This window comes from Nothobranchius furzeri, chromosome 1, assembly GCF_043380555.1.
Source record: "Nothobranchius furzeri strain GRZ-AD chromosome 1, NfurGRZ-RIMD1, whole genome shotgun sequence".
Lineage (NCBI taxonomy): Eukaryota > Metazoa > Chordata > Actinopteri > Cyprinodontiformes > Nothobranchiidae > Nothobranchius > Nothobranchius furzeri.
In genome coordinates this window covers 88,841,022-88,856,794 of record NC_091741.1, presented here as the reverse complement: position 1 = coordinate 88,856,794, position 15,773 = coordinate 88,841,022, and the positions used below count along the sequence as shown (strand labels likewise).

The 15,773-nt window shown below is 40.1% G+C and overlaps 2 protein-coding genes and 1 long non-coding RNA gene across 3 annotated transcripts; 2 read left to right on the top strand and 1 right to left on the bottom strand.

Moving 5' to 3' along the window:
* The first annotated feature begins 201 nt into the window (after positions 1-201).
* top6bl (TOP6B like initiator of meiotic double strand breaks) lies at positions 202-3,710 on the top strand. Its single transcript, XM_070551218.1, has 8 exons — positions 202-410; positions 607-730; positions 1,127-1,180; positions 1,263-1,375; positions 1,552-1,635; positions 1,713-1,768; positions 2,136-2,207; positions 2,297-3,710. Exons 1-8 carry the CDS (start codon positions 384-386, stop codon positions 2,514-2,516), a joined length of 750 nt encoding a protein of 249 aa, XP_070407319.1. The 5' UTR covers positions 202-383; the 3' UTR covers positions 2,517-3,710.
* A 226-nt stretch (positions 3,711-3,936) lies between these two features.
* On the top strand, positions 3,937-15,744 carry pola2 (polymerase (DNA directed), alpha 2). The gene is made up of 23 exons (XM_015946785.3): positions 3,937-4,226; positions 6,593-6,748; positions 7,052-7,173; positions 7,423-7,533; positions 8,130-8,228; positions 8,314-9,016; positions 9,350-9,474; positions 9,751-9,839; positions 9,923-9,980; positions 10,124-10,233; positions 10,359-10,558; positions 10,704-10,792; positions 11,883-12,035; positions 12,296-12,358; positions 12,438-12,489; positions 12,643-12,767; positions 12,985-13,023; positions 13,151-13,224; positions 14,611-14,719; positions 14,804-14,910; positions 14,992-15,048; positions 15,138-15,264; positions 15,359-15,744. The coding sequence occupies exons 6-23, from the start codon at positions 8,932-8,934 to the stop codon at positions 15,509-15,511; spliced, it is 1,815 nt and encodes a 604-aa protein (XP_015802271.3). The 5' UTR covers positions 3,937-4,226; positions 6,593-6,748; positions 7,052-7,173; positions 7,423-7,533; positions 8,130-8,228; positions 8,314-8,931; the 3' UTR covers positions 15,512-15,744.
* LOC139069900 (uncharacterized) lies at positions 14,507-15,278 on the bottom strand. Its single transcript, XR_011520576.1, has 2 exons — positions 15,158-15,278; positions 14,507-15,086 (listed from the first exon to the last, which is right to left on the bottom strand). It is a non-coding gene; the product is annotated as an uncharacterized lncRNA (long non-coding RNA).
* Positions 15,745-15,773: the final 29 nt, after the last annotated feature.

Below are 15,773 nucleotides of genomic sequence, written 5' to 3'. Positions count from 1 at the left end.
ATTTTGAGTGAATAAGTGCATCAACAAATTTGAAAGTATGTGTGAAATAAAATAAACCAAAGCTGTTCAGTTTACAGGTACTCAAAGCTATACTAATTTTAATGAAAAGATCGTTGAGATTGGTCTATTTTCCTAACTTTACTGTTAAAGCCATGCTGTCAAGTGTCCAAAAGTCTTTTTTTTTACAAAGAAATAAATGTAAAAAAATAAATTCATGATAAAATACCGGTTACTGATATTTTAACCCGGTGATTTAGTATTACCACAAGTTAATTGTAGAAAACCTCAAAAATCCGTACTGATCAGATAATATAACCTAATCTTGCACCAAGCATTAACTCATGCTGTTAGAGGGCATGCGCGGCTATTTTTATCACTGAACAATGAAATTGCTTAAAGAAATACGGCAGGTAATAGAATTATCACAATTATTACTAATTACGTATAGTTTATACGTGTAAACATTATTTGTTGTCCTATTTTAACGCTGTTCTAAAATAAACTTGAAATAATAGCGGGTGTTTAAACTAATGCTAACATGTAGCATTAGCGTGCTAATGAAACTAAATTAAGCTAGGTGTTTGTTTTTATTACTCACGTCTTCAGGCGCTTCAGCTGATGATGCAAACGAGCAGACAAAGAAAACAACAGGGTTTGAAGACGACTGGAGGCCTTCTGGTTCTTTTGTGGACTGAAAATGGGTTTTCTGCTCAAAAGTTAAACTGCACTGGTAAGAAATAACACTTCAGCTGACGTTCCCATCTCTTTTTAGCTGAAAAGTGCAATAAAAGTGACTGGAGGTGAGTAGAAATCTTTTCGATATTAAAATGTGATCTGACTCAATTTATTTTTTTTATTTTTTTATTTATTTATTTTTGCTTTTCTGTCTAGTTCTAAATAATTTAAAAAAATTTAGAAATAGGTATCGCCATATGAGAACAGCTCATTTCACATCAAAATGAATGAATGAATCAAAAATGGCACTTGAAACTTTACAGTGTGACATTAGTATGAATCATTCAAATGATGATTTATTCGGAGTTTTGTGCATTTTATTTTTATCAGCAATATTATTTCACGTGTTGTCTATATTTGAGCATTAGTTTCACCAGTCTCTCTGGTACAGTTGCAGCTGCTGGTCTCTGGTGCGCAGGAGCTGACTCTCAGGCTCTCTACGCTGGTGTGTCAACACAAACCAAAACATGGCTATTCACTTCTTTATTTCCTGCATAATCTCATTTTTGTTGCAATTTTCTTCACAGATTTAAGGACAACGTTATTTACTTGCATTCGGGCATGTGCAGATCCAGACCCTGAGGAGCTGAGCGCTTTTACAGATCTGTATGGGTCACTCGGCTTACTGCTGACTTTTCAGGTAATGCTCTACTTTTAGCGCCTACTTTGTAAAAAACTAAGTAGATTGAGTCTAAATTAACTAAAGATTTTCTTTATTGCGGTTTGTAGATGTATAGAATTATTCAAATATCAACTTTGGCTGTTAGGTTGTTAATTATAAGCATATACAGGGATTGACTTGTATCCTGTTTGCAGGTAGCAAATACAGAAGATTGCACACCAAAGTTGCAAGCTCACGTTGAGGAATTTCTGCAGACCTTTGGTTTGAGTAACACAGAAGTATGTAAAGTTTTCCACTGAGTCATGTGTTGTGATGGTAAGGATATACTGATTTGAATTTTCTCTCCTTTTTACAGATAAAAATACACCTCAAATTCAAATGGGGTCAACAGACTTTAGAGCGTGACCTCAGGTAATCCCACGGCTATGAAGGAAGCAGTCAGAGAGCTTCCTGGTAGATTATCTGACAAGATAACAACTGTTTTACACGCTGCTGTTTGTGTCGGAGTTAACAGAGCTTAAATGTTTGGTTTTTGCTTTAATGTGCTTTTACACATGGTTAGTCAAGTGACCCAACACATACTGAACTGTTAGCTCATAGTTTTTAGTGACTAGTAGAACTTTCTTTTCTTTTCTTTTTTTTTTATCATTAAAGAAACATACAGCTGACCAAATTAAAACTGATGGAGGTTGTCATGGTTTTCTTAGTTCATAGACTAAAAATTTACACTTTTGTCTATGTTTTCTGTAGCGTTACTCCTCTGTTCATATTCCTACAGAGTCAAGAGGAAGAGTAGAGTTGCCATGGGAGACCAGCCACCTCTGACCTTTGACGTGACTTGTTCTGCACAGTCAGTAGTTTGTAGTTTTGTATCAGTTCAATTGAGAATATGTGAAACGTGCTTCACATACAGTATGTTAAGTGTAGTTTTCTTTAAAGGCCTCCATGGGCTGTGAAAGAGCGCTGGTGTCACGGTGGACATCCTGTCAGAGGAGGTAGGTTGGCTCTCAGCATTCCACCACCAGCTATGGATCAAGGCGTGTTCGGGGACCTCAGAGTCCAGTTTGTTACACTCCTGAGGCCCTGCGTGCTGCAGTACCCCAACCTGCCTACAGAGCTGACCCACATACAAATATCCTTCTTCACGATGTCATCATAACTCTGTTATGCTCTCTCTGTGGGAATGAGTGGTGGAAAAGGTCAGAAGAGGCTGTTTCAGCTTTTCTTTTTCTTTCTATATTTGTCGTTCAGCTGCTTTAATGACGCGGGGACTTCCCATATGCTGGTCTGTGTCTTAGGACACCAGGGACAAGAGTGGACACCTCACAGCCTAAGGCCGTGTCTCTTTGCTCGAAATAGGGTGAAGAGCTCCCTTCGGATTCAGTCATGTGGTTGTTGATTCACACATAAACCAAAATAACTTTCAAAGAAAGACGACAAATGTTTGTTTTTACATTAAAATAAGGGTTTGCTTTAATTCTATTATATTGCTACTAATTTACATTTATATCTACGGAGATCAACTGAAGTAGGAGTTGTTACATTTATAGGATTACCAAGCTTATAAAAAAGCATAAAGATGTTTGTTTTTTCTAGTTTGTACCAATGTGTGAGGTCTTGATAAATATGTCTGCGTCTTGTTTTGGCCAGAGTACTGCACACGTTCTATGCAGCACCTCGGTTTTAGGGGTGGATGATTAGCTCCACCCTTCCTGCTCTTTTGTGGGTGTGCCTTAATCAAGAAAAGGCCTACGGTTTTGAGCCAAACATAAATTTAGTCAAACGTTACACTTCATAACCCTAAAACCAGATTATTACAGCCAGACAGCATCTCGGCTCCAAAATAACACAATTTAATTCCTTCCTGGTTAAAAAAAACTTTTTGTTTGAAATGGTTTATGAACGTGTTATGACTCACCTAGTAGATCAGTTTAGTTAGAAAAATACAGAAAATTATGGGCATCTCCAGCCAATCATAATCATTCATAAGGCTCCATAACCAGAGGAGTCACTCCTGTTCCTTTAGGTTTTTATAGGCTTTCATTATGAAACTAAAATACAATAGTTCTTTATTGTCATTACACCCGAAGGCTCACTCCTTCCTACATTGAACGACTCATGATTGTTGTCTTTTCTTGTGTGTTGTATGTACAGTCTATGGTGTTGTCGCAGCAAAGCTAAAAACAAAAGGGTTCACACTTCAGACAGTAAAGTAAAATCTGCATAACTTGACTGTGCTGCAGGGAGGGGACAGAGCAGAGGAGGCATGATCATTTTGCTGTGAGGTGAAGATTTGATGAATTTCTTTTTTTGCAAGTTAAAACTGCTCACCGGATTAAAAATATGACTTTGATAATCCCAGAGAGAAATGATAAGATGGATGAGATACTTAAAAACCTATAGAGGCTTAAACACAGAGGCAGGGTTGCATTCTGGCTTTTTTGTGGTATTAATAATAAAATATCTCAAGGAGAAATAGGTTTTTTTTTAACCATTTCTTTGATCCTCTAATATTTTTAATATAAGGAAAGCTCTTTATTTATCACCCATCTTACTTTCCTCAGCACGAGTGACCAACAACCAGATTAGTCAGTCAAGGATATGAGAGTTTAAAAACACAGACTAATGCTGAAGGGTGCAGATCTCTAATGAGACCTCCCGGTAGGTCTGCTGCTTCTCTTCTGCGATTGAGCCGATTTATCCTCCTGATCTGAATTATTGGTCCTTGACCTGACGTGTCTTCAGGTGCTGGTGTACAGCCCCAGTAATGTCCCTGTGCCGGCTCCGTTCCACTTCTTCAGCAGCCTTCCTGCTGCGCTGGACTGTCAGCAGCTGGGTCTGGGCAGAATCCACTGCTCCTCATATAAAGGTAAACAACAACCACTGCTGGGAACAGCGTGTTCTGATGGCCCAGATGCATCGTGGGTCTTTGTAGCTAGAGGGCTTGGTCTTCTAATGAAAATGTGGAAATTGGAAAAGTTGGACGTTCAGGATAATTAATGCTATCTTGTAAAAACACATTTTGAAGTAATCAAAACACATATTTGGGTCTGAGTTTGGATTCCACTCAGAATGTTTATGTGTAAGAAAACATGTACAGGACTCAAGCTGCAGTTAAAAAAATGATTCCCATGAGCGTGTAGTTAAACTAAAAGGAAAAAGTAAAGAATGTAGAAAAGTATTTAAAACACAGACACAAGGAGAGGATGAACGATAGGCTTTCTTCTTGTTTTTAGCAAGCACATGAAATTTACTGCCTTTGAAATGGTCGTCTTGGCTCAGAAGACTTGTGTGTTACATCTGTAGCGAGTTCCCACCATGGCTGGAGCATGTGATCACATCCCTTCAGTTGACACTGTTGTTTTGGGAGGAGCAGTGTTTCCTTTGGCTCTGTGGTAATGTCAGTGGATCTACATCATCATCACCACCATAAAAACGCTGGAATGATGATGTTTAGCATGACGGATGCTCTCTTAGTTCAGATTTGTGGTCATTTGTGGAGCTAAATAACAATTCAGAGGAAATTAAAGTTATTTCAAACCACATCAAGGGTGGGAAAGCTTGATGTCAAACGACGGTCATCCGGAATGGTGATCCGAAACAGGTTTGGCTCAGTGAAACATCATCTAAGAGATAATTAAACACAGTGTGTTTATGGAAAAGGGGGAAATACAGTTAGGAATGTCGCATAAAAGTGTATTATAATGAGGCTAAATGCAATTTATTAGGATCACTTTAAACCCAACAAGAAATATATTCAGTCAGGAAATCTTATCAACAAATATCTGTTTTTACATCATGCTGGCCTCATATTTAACTCATGTGTTTAGCCTTTGTTGTGCCTGTCAGCCCAGTGAACATTATTATAAATTCACTGTTAACTTCCTCACAGGGTTTCTCGTTTATTATACAAACAAATATACAGGAATTAATTTTGTGGGAGTTTAGAAACAACTCTTAAATCTATCGTTCTTATCTCGCAAATGAAAGAGGTTTTTTTTATTTTTTTATTTTTTACATAAGGGTTAAAAGGTAATAATAATCTAAATTAAATAATTATAAAGAAAAAATAATAAACATTATGCTGAAATCTGGAGTTTTCCTCTTTCGGTGTGATTAAATTATTTATGATTTTTTTAGAAATACATAAATGTGATTTTCTTACTGTGATATAATGTAGGTTATTAGTTGTTTTTTTTTTTTTTTTGGTTTGCTAAGCCCACCCCTGTCCCCTAGAGCTCATTGCTATATGAACCGAGTGCCAGTCAGCACTCACCAATAGCATTAGGCTGCCATTTACCCAGACGTTAATCACATAGCGTTCTCGGGCGTTTATTTGCGTACCTCGGTTGATGCAGAGTTGGTGACCTTTCTCTTGGACAAGTTAACATATAAATATATGAAAACACAACATAATGTGAACATAATAATTGTAAACAATGTGTTTTAGCTCTGTTTTGTCATTTTTTTGTCAGCTAGAAGAGCACGTTCAGTAACAGGAGGCGTTGCTTTTGGCTGTAAGTACGGAAGTGAAAACCACAGCTTGGTGCGATACATTTGTCAGCCACTAGATGGTGCCGTCAGATCAAAAAATAATGTGGATTTCATCTTTAAAGTCCCTTTAGTTGTCACACACACTGGTGTGCGGTGAAATTTGTTCTCCGCATTTGACACATCCATGGGGGAGCAGGAAGCTGCAAACACTCAAGAACAATTTCAGTAAGTTGCAGGGACTAATATGTTCTCCACCAAGTTTATTATTTCTTACTCTCAAGTTCCAAAAAATGCAAAACATTTTGGACGTTTTTTCAACATGACAACAAAGAAGGGTTATATTCACAGGGACCTCACTTCTCTACATTTTTACGTAGATTTTCTGTGAATCACAACCACGATCAAACTGACACGTCTGCACGATTCGCAGTGTTTGTTTCTCCAAACCGAACCCCGACTGCTGCTGTGTGATTTATCTTACATTATAAACTGAAGTCTGGTCTGAAAAGAGACGTAACTTTACACCCCCCAATTAATCTCAGGTCTCAGATTAAGAGCAATTACATCAAATGATGGGTAATTTGCCCAACCCAGAGATGAGTCTGCCATTGCGTTAGAGGTTAATACATGTGTAGGAAACCCTATGGATGTTCCATCAAACAGTATTTGGGTTTGTTTATTTAAATGTCCCGTAAAATATTAAAAATCATTATTATTTAAATGTTTCTGTATCTCATGCAGATCTTGTGCACAGTGGTGTTGTGTTCACTGTGGAACAAGAACACTGGGACGACCCAGTGCATGAATCAGCACACGTCCCGGTGCAACAGAGCCTCCAACTCTTCCTCTTCTTGCAGCACGATGACCCCTTCATCTCTGAGGTCACTGATTTTATTGGTGAGACATCACAACAGCATTGTGTAACCATGACACACCAGACAGATGAAAGGCTGTTCAGCTCCATTAATTGTATATTTATAGAGATAAGGGCTTCTTAAGGCAGATAGTATTAGTGGTAAGGGCTGTGCTGTTGACGTTTTTTTAAGTTTTTTACACCTGTTTCCAAATCTCTCTCCTTTAAAGGATTTGATTTTGATTTTAGTTCAACTCAGAATCTTTATTAAACTATGGAGACTGTGCAACAAGAAACAAACATGGATACAAAAATGTCATTTTCACTGAAGCTGTCTCTTCTTCTAGCTGCAGAGATGTTAATAGAGCACCACCTGGAGGATATTCTGAGCAACAACAGGCAGGCCATCACAGCAGCTGTTCAGACTGAACTCTGCAACTGCCTGAAAGCACAAAATCGCAGAAAAAAGGCAAGATTAACACGCGATTAGTGTTTTTGCTTTTATATTTCAGCTATCTAGTTGTAATTATACGTATCATGTTTGGATTTGGAGAGGCAAAACAACAATATGGGCTTATGGAAACAAATGTTTAACTCTTTTTATATAAGAAATTTGTTTTGCTTTACTATTTGAAGACATCATTGTAAATAATAATAGAAATAGAAATAGAAATGGCAGATGGATAAAACAGCAGCTTGTGTTGTGTAATGCTTTAAGCGACAAGAGACGCTGAAATCGGCTGCAGCAGTGATTCTCAGCTCCACCATCAGTATTGTGAGCAGCAGCAGTAACACGGACTTCAGGAACACATGTTTGAACAGCATGAAGGTATGTAGGGGTTAAATATTGTTGCTTTTAAGCTTAATATATTACCTTTACTGAGGAAGCATAATTTAAACTTTAGTAAACTCAAAGATAAAAAATACAGATGAACTAACAGGGATTAAAACTCTGTTTTACCCCAAAACTCTTCGTATAAAAAACAACTATACCTGCGTTTCTAGAGCTCAGGCTAATAGCAAACTGGCACCAAAATTCATGTTTGACAGCGGCAAAATTATTAATATGATTAATCAACACAGCCTTGATCTGTCACAAACATTCACTAGCACTAGTCCAACAGGGCCTTTTGTAGGGCTAGCCCTAAAACATACAATCTCTTAAAACGTGCTTTTTTATAATTGAACCATGATGGGCTGCATAAAAAGGACAGCAACGAGCATTGAACAAGGTCTGCTTCACAGGATCATTACATGAATTTAAACGTGTTTGCTTTCACACACAACTTACTACTCTGTCAGTAGACATCCTAATCATCTGTAAGCTGATCTGGGATCCAATGCCCAAGACACAACAAAATGCTTCATTCAAACAGAAGTATTAAAGTCATACAGCATAAATCTGACATGCATTTTGTTTGTCAGGTGTGTGACACTCATGAATTGTCAGCCTCCCTACGAGAGTCTCTTTGGAGGACGACAGCATGGAAATTTCTTCCCAAAGACAGGTGTTATTCTGCTTAGGTTAGTGAGGGTTCTGTTTTTCAAAATGCGCTGGTATGTTTGGTTTTAGCTGTAATCTGCTTTGACATTATTATTGTTTTAACAGGTGGAAGAATAAACTGAGAATGAGGAGACTACGAGAACTGAAATCTGATTATGTCTTTGTTTGTTTGTTTTTTTGACTGTAGAAGTGGCTCATGATTGACAACATGTATGGGTAGACAGGAGCCTTGTATTCTTTTCTTTAAAATAATTGTTTAAAATGTATTGTTTTGGGGTAATTTAACATGTTTCTTTGTCTGATTCAAATTACAGATTCAATATGCAAATTTACCAAAATCATTAAACCAAAAAAATTACCCGGCTTACATTTTTGTTCTCAATTTACAAAAATGACATTTTGAAAATCTTTTATTTTGAAGCGCTTCCGACTTCTGTTTTTTTTTTTTGTGACGTAAATTCCGGCCGCCAACAGTGACAGCCCTTTTCGCGGTAAAATGAAATGGACGCTGTGTTGGTGAGATTTAGTGAACGCATGTATCCAACCCAAAGTTAAAGAGCTTAGGTGTGTTATCGCATTAGTGTTTAGATATAAGCTGACTCTTGTGTTGCTATGAAGTGCGACAGCTAAGCTAACGTTAGCTAACGCTTGGAGCATAACACCGGGACGTCGGCTAAAAGCACAATTCCGAACGTTCACCCAGGCATCGGTACATCGTAGACAATGGATCAGGTGACTGCAGAGAGCTTAAAGGAGGAGATGGAGATGTTTAGTGTTTCCTACGAAGATGATGCTGTTCTCGACAAAAGTAAGTACTCTGCCATAAATTTACGAGACATTAAAACTAATATTAGCAGCATCTTTACGTTTAATCAGTGGGTTGTGCCAATATGTGGTATCCGTCATGTCGTTTTCTTCCTTTCGACATTTCTGTTGTATTTATGAATTATATTAGCTGATGTGTTTATCAAGATATTTGATTTCTTCCCTTCTTGCTGTTTAACCAATAAATAATCTTATGGCTCTCCACATCAAACTTTCATTCATGATTTATAGTTACTCATGTTTTAACTACATTATTTCTGGAAGGGTAACAACAAAATAATGTCAGATGTTACTTGCTTTCTCTTTTGTCCCACAGTGGTTGAACAGTGCATCTGCAACAGGCTAGAAGCAAATGAGATGGTGAATGAGTGGGTAGCTTTCAGCTCCACTAAAAAGGGTCTAAAACTCACCATAAACACCCTGCAGCAATTTGAACACGAGGTAATGCAAACTCCCAATGGCTCAAGTAAATATGTTGGGATTTTTGTCTTCCTTATTCCACAGCAACACAGTTCGAGTGAAAGCGTTATATATATATATATATATATATATATTTATGTTCTTCGTAAAAGTAATGCTAAATGTCTCAAAATATTCCGTATTGCGCCATTTCCCAGTCATTTGTAACATTTAGTATTATGTCTGCATTTGTGGACACATGAATGTTGTTCAGTCCTTTTCTTCCTGAATCTGATCTTTTGTGTGTGTGTGTGTCAGGTTTTAAACAAGAGAAGCCAGTCTAAACCAAGCTCCAGGAAAGATGAAGCGTATAACAGACCCATGGATATTCACACTATACAGGAACTGTATCCTTCAGGAAAACCCTTCAAGATGATTTCTTAATCTTCAGTGACTGCTGATGTAGACCTTGACAAGTATTTTATTGCAGAATTAAAGCTGAAGAGGAGGAGGAGGATCTTCTAGACTCCTATTCTACTCCTGCAAAGGTAATCTTTTACCTCAGGCCTAAAGGCAGGTTACTGTACTGTTATAGCTCACCTATTGACTATTAATTACATTTAATTGTATGATTACACCTATTTTTAAATACAGCTCAATAAATTAGCTGTTTTTGTGCATGCGTTTGCAGGGCTCTCAGAAACGAGCGCTTACCACGCCAGAGCATCCTCGGTCCAAACGGAGTGCAGCTCTGCTGCCCAGTCCGAGCCTGCTGCTGTCTCCTGCCAGCTTCTCCCCAAGGTACTACACATCTCCCACAGAGGAGAGAATAAAATAAATAAATTACTTAACAGCTTTTAAATAGATTTTTTATGGTAACTGTTGATTTAAATGTGACCTTTCCTACCCCCATCTCTTTTTGGAAGTGCTACACCTTCCCAAAAGTACAGCCAGCGAGGAGCTAAGGGGGAGGTGGTGGTTACATTTGGAGCCGTGCAAGGGACCCGTTGGGTGGGCAGGAAGGATCCGGGTGCAGGAGTCCAGGTGGAGCTTCTGGAAGGACCTGAAAACTCACTATGCTGCAGCTACAAGTTTATGTTTCAGAGGCTCCGAGATGTTCACAATGGTACGCAGATCGGATCAGTGGAGTTTGACTGTAATAATTATGAATCTGTTAAACAGTAATGAGTTTGTATGGAGACATCTGTACCTGGATTTTTTATTTATTTATTTATTTATTTTTCGTGCTTATGTGTTGAATTTCTTTCCAGTGTTGGCCGAGAAGATTGAAGACTTGGGGAAGAGCCTCATATCTCACTTTAAAATTGAGGAGTTGTCCTGCGCCTCTCTACCTGCTCAGGTTGGAATCGACTTAAACCGTCACCACATAAGTGTTCAAAACTGTCATTATGTTTTGCAAAAGCATCCATTTACTGCCTGTTACTTTGTAATTCAATTCAAAGACACAGAAAAACTGTTGTTATGGCTTTTTATCATTGGGTTTTGGCTAATTTCACTCCTAAGGTTTCTGTAGGCCTTATAATTGTCATTGAGCTTTTTAACTGATATTTAAATTATGCAAACGCAAAAGGCTCGAACTAATGTTATTAACAATTGTCTGTTAAAGTTTAATATTTTCTCTTACTTCTACAAGAATTACAAGGAAAACTGACCAAAGTAAAATAGCATCGACAGATGATTTCAAGAGTTTCTGGCTGAAAACCTGTCCTACAGTAGCTGACCTAAGGGAAGATGCAACTGTTCTCAGGTCTTTACTGGATTGTTTCAGACTTTTAAAGATATTTGTGTTTCAGATCATATTCACACTGAAAAGAGTAATCATTATTTTGGCCAATTTTGTGTTTTAAACACCCACTGGCCCTTTATCATTTGCAGCCAGAATTGAAAGTGCTGAACAAATGTGCTCAGGTGCAGTTGACATTCTTAGAAAAGGTCGTCCGAGCTACACTTTGAAAGAAAACAATTCAAAGGTCCGAGCCCTTTCTTTAGGAGTCTCATGATCTGGTGGCTGCACAAACTGATCTGAAAAACTGCACAACACCTTCCTGCTACACACACGAAAGCATTAGACGCCTCCAGAACATGACTCGAACGCCATCTTTTCTGCCTGCTCACAGCACACACACACACACACACACTCCCTCTCTCTTGCGCAATAGACAGAGTTGAGACCTAAGACATTCAGTAGAACAGTTTGGGATTCTGATCCAGTCATTGAGATCAGATGTGCACAGTGATTAGACGTTTTTCCAGGATTGTACATTTCAGACATGATTCAAATTATGTGGGGGGGGGGGGGGTTTATTCCACATACCATGGGTATGTGAAGAGCATTTGAAGCAAAATGGCAAAAATGTTCTAGAAAGACATCTCACACTGCATCTTTAATTGTATTTGTGTGCCTGCTGCTTTGTGTCCATCTCCTGTAGGACACTATAAGTGTTCTGGGTCAGGTTTGCTGCGACGGTAACGGCAAACTGAACGCAAAGTCGGTTCTGCTGGAAGCAGGACCGGACCAGGGAGGTCAGCAAGTACCAGTAGACCTGTCGGAGCTGAAAGAGTACTCCCTGTTTCCTGGTCAGGTGAGCTGAAGAACATGTCCTTTTCTCATACTTACCAGTTTTTACTGCTGAGGTGTTGGTGTGGTGGCCTCTCCTTTGCCTCTGCACCCAGGTCATTGTGCAGCAGGTTACAGGGTCACCAAGAGAAACGGAGCATGCCAAGGACGTGGGATTGAGATTAACCCCACGTCTGACCGAGAACTCTGACAGTCGTTCTCTCGTGAGAAAAAAAATCTACAGTTTTGTTTTAGCTTTAACCCTTCATTCTAAACCTTCTTCAGGTGGTGGTGATGGAGGGAATGAATGCCACAGGTGAACGATTTGTGGCTTCCAAACTTTATGATGTGAGTTATAAGTTTGTCAGAGAATCTCTGCTTTTATTATGAAGTAGTTGCATCTTTTAATATTTTTGTTTTTATTCAGGGTGTTCCTCTTCCGTTTTACACCTCCAACGTAAAAACAGAGAATGATGAAGGTAATGCGCCCTGCTGGCCTTTGAAGCACTAAAGCCATGTCTTACAATTTCTGTTTAACAGCCTAGTGTAGTGTCATTAACATAATAGCAGAAAGAGAAATGTTCTAGATTAATGAATCATTCTGAACTTATCTGTCTGTCTCACTCATTCAGTCTCGGAGCCGTTGAGCGTTCTGGTGGCCTGTGGACCGTACATGCCCTCTGACAGCCTCACCTTTGACCCTCTTCTGGACCTAATCAGTGTCATAGTCAGGGATCGTCCTGATGTCTGCCTGCTGGTAAATGTCATTATTAGCAGCTTTAAATAACTTATTTTTTTTACAATTTCGCATTTAGTCATCATGTTGATAGTTGCACTTTCAGATTTTTACAGTTTATTTTAAAACTTGGTGTATCTGCAGATTTTACACAGCTGTATTTCATCCACTTTATCTCACAAATGAGCGCTTACTTACGAATGTTTTCTTAATAAACTCTCCTCCATCTTTGTTACAGTTGGGCCCTTTTGTGGACTCCAAACACGAGAAAATCGAGGTACTGTTCCATGTTTTTAGTATCGGACCCACATGCTGTTAACTCCTATACAGTTGTAGATGCAACGTGCACGTGTGAAATCTCTCCTTCAGTCAGACTGAACAGGTGTGACTCATTTCTCTCACAGAAAGCTGAGGTGACTGAAACATTTGAAGCCATTTTCTCCAGATGTATTGAAAGCATCGTTGATGGCACCAGAAGGTAGGACACGCCTTCCTTTGGTTTAAGACAATTTTAGCCGCATTGTTGGCATTCCTGCTAGCCTGGCAAGCCAGACTACATAAATGTATTATTTAGTCTGGCCACGCTCCATTGACGGCTCTCGGTTGTGGGGCGGGTTCTACCGTTGTCTTTCAAATGAAGTCCGCATTCCACTGGACAAAGAATGTGACATACTCTTGTTTCACTCTGTTGCATCATCCCACCCACCAGGCATATAGAGTGCCCTGATTGGCCCACCAAGCGGATAAAGCTCTGTGATTTGTTCACTAAGCAGATAGAGCACTATGATTGGCCCACCATTATGGACCAATCACAGCTCTTTATGTGTTTGAAACCCCTCTAGAGAGCTGTGATTGGCTAGCCAGAGTCCTGGTAGGACCTGCTGGGGTTCCAATGGAGCATGCCTAGACCAAACTTTGCAAAGCAAGAATTTGGTCTAGTTCACTAGGCCACATTCCTGGCTGATTCCATTAACGTTGTCCGTGAGGACCCCACTTTGTCTGCATCGTTCCTAAGTCTTACCCCGGCTTTCCACTGGAGCCGTCAGCAGCGCGAGTCGGCCGCGTCTCAGGAGCAGCATGTCGCGGCCTTTACGCGCCGGTTCTATTTTCTACGCGCGACGCCTCTGAAACGGGTCAAGTTTGACATTTTTGGGGAAGGAAAGACAGGAAATCGGACGCGGAAATGGAGAGAAGCTCCCGAGATTTTCAGAATAAAGAACGTACTGCCTTCCGGTTGCTTTACTTTTAAAAAAAGTTACTAACTGTGTGGCCCCGTGAGAAGTTATCACCTAGCTAGCGGTCTCCTTTGTTTTTCAGGTCCGTATTGGCGATTATAAAACGGACAGAACATAAAACACAAACCATGTTGTAATTTTCTCCTGCTTGTTGTTGTGTTTACTGACGAAGTCACTCGTGTGACTTCGTGCTCGGTCGGTGACAGCTGCTCCCCTGCTGCTTCGCGTCTCGTGGGAAGGGCCAAGCAGCAGCTTACGCGAGCAAGACGTGCTGCTGCAGTAACGTGCTGCTGACGGCTCCCATGGAAACCCGGGGTTAGTGGTGAGCGGTGTGTTTGGTACCTGGGCTCCCACTGCGGGTTTGCCAACCCAATTCACCCCTCTGTTCTGAAGGCCTGGGGCAGATTAGACCCCACCTGGCAACAATAGAGCCTGAATTCTGATTGGATGAAACAACAAAAGTCCAGACATGCACAGGACGCAGCGGCGTTCGGAGAAACGTTCCCAAAATAAAAACTATTGGAAGTAAATTAATACAATTTTATTGAACAAAAGTAGTTTGAGTTGTAGAAATAACTTCTGATCATGTTAAAGCTACACCTCAGTGAAGCTTTGTGTTTCTGTCCCAGTGTCGGCTGCCACTTGGTGTTCGTGCCGTCTCAGAGAGACATCCACCATCATTTCATCTACCCACAGCCCCCCTTCACCCTGCCCAGCCTCAGGAAGGAGCAGATCCAGGTCACATACGGAGTTATTATAGAGGATCGTCATACTGCATCTGATCCATTGTAAACGAAGGGCGTTATTGTTGTTTCTCTGCAGCGTGTCACCCTGGTCTCCGATCCCTGCACCCTTCTGATTAATGGAGTGACCTTTGGCCTAACGTCCACTGACATCCTGTTCCACATCAGTGCTGAGGAGATCAGCAGGTGAGGAAGACTTGGCAGTAACAGAACCCTGCTCTGCATCAGTCAGAACTTTAAAAAGATTACAAACCTGTTATGTTGCAGCGGCACCGGCTCGGACAGATTCTCACGGATCCTGAAGCACATGCTGACCCAGAGGAGGTGGTTATGCTGAAGCTGTTCAGGTTTCTCTTTCTAATCTGAGGTTAAGAGTGTAAATGACTCCTACGTGCCGGTTTTGTTTTTCCCAGCTACTACCCATTGTACCCACCTGTGGAGGAGGTGAACATGGATTATGAGAAGTTCCAGAGCTTCGGTCAGATGCCGCTCACCCCCGACGTTCTCATCATTCCATCTGAGCTGCGTTACTTTGTGAAGGTGCAGAATATTCCCTCCGTAAAAACAAAAACACAAGAATGTCTCTGTCTTTGATCGTATAATTAAAAAAAAATCTCCCTTCATCCATCACCAGGATGTGGTCGGCTGTGTTTGTGTGAATCCTGGAAGGCTGACCAAAGGTCAGGTGGGCGGGACTTACAGCAGGATGTTGCTTCAGCACGGCGCCTCATCAGAGGTCGGACAGAGAGTCAGCCCCTGTTTGGCTGCTCAAGTGGTGAAAATCTGACCAGAATGTTTTAAATCACCACTGGGACCTGAAATGAACTGTAATAATCACAGCCAGGAAGGTTTTAGAAATGTGTCCAGGAGTGCCCTTTGACCTTTAGAAACCATGAGAAATATTTGTGTGTTTTCTTATATTCAAGCATGGCGTGGTGGAGTTGGTTCAGCAGAGGAGAATAAATCAGCATTTGTACAGTTTTTTTGTTTTCATTTAAATAAAAAAATACATTTTCTCAACTGTGTTTTCACATGTTTGAACAGATGAG

What these genes read in the sequence shown, in the direction of transcription:
- top6bl (XM_070551218.1), top strand. Translation starts at nt 384, where the DNA reads ATGAAATTGCTTAAAGAAATACGGCAG. An exon ending in TTGGTTTGAGTAACACAGAA is followed by an intron (nt 1,636 to 1,712) that starts GTATGTAAAGTT and finishes TCCTTTTTACAG; the next exon opens with ATAAAAATACACCTCAAATT. An exon ending in GACGTGACTTGTTCTGCACA is followed by an intron (nt 2,208 to 2,296) that starts GTCAGTAGTTTG and finishes TTTTCTTTAAAG; the next exon opens with GCCTCCATGGGCTGTGAAAG.
- pola2 (XM_015946785.3), top strand. Translation starts at nt 8,932, where the DNA reads ATGGATCAGGTGACTGCAGAGAGCTTAAAGGAGGAGATGGAGATGTTT. An exon ending in GCTCCGAGATGTTCACAATG is followed by an intron (nt 10,559 to 10,703) that starts GTACGCAGATCG and finishes ATTTCTTTCCAG; the next exon opens with TGTTGGCCGAGAAGATTGAA. An exon ending in ACTCCCTGTTTCCTGGTCAG is followed by an intron (nt 12,036 to 12,295) that starts GTGAGCTGAAGA and finishes AACCTTCTTCAG; the next exon opens with GTGGTGGTGATGGAGGGAAT.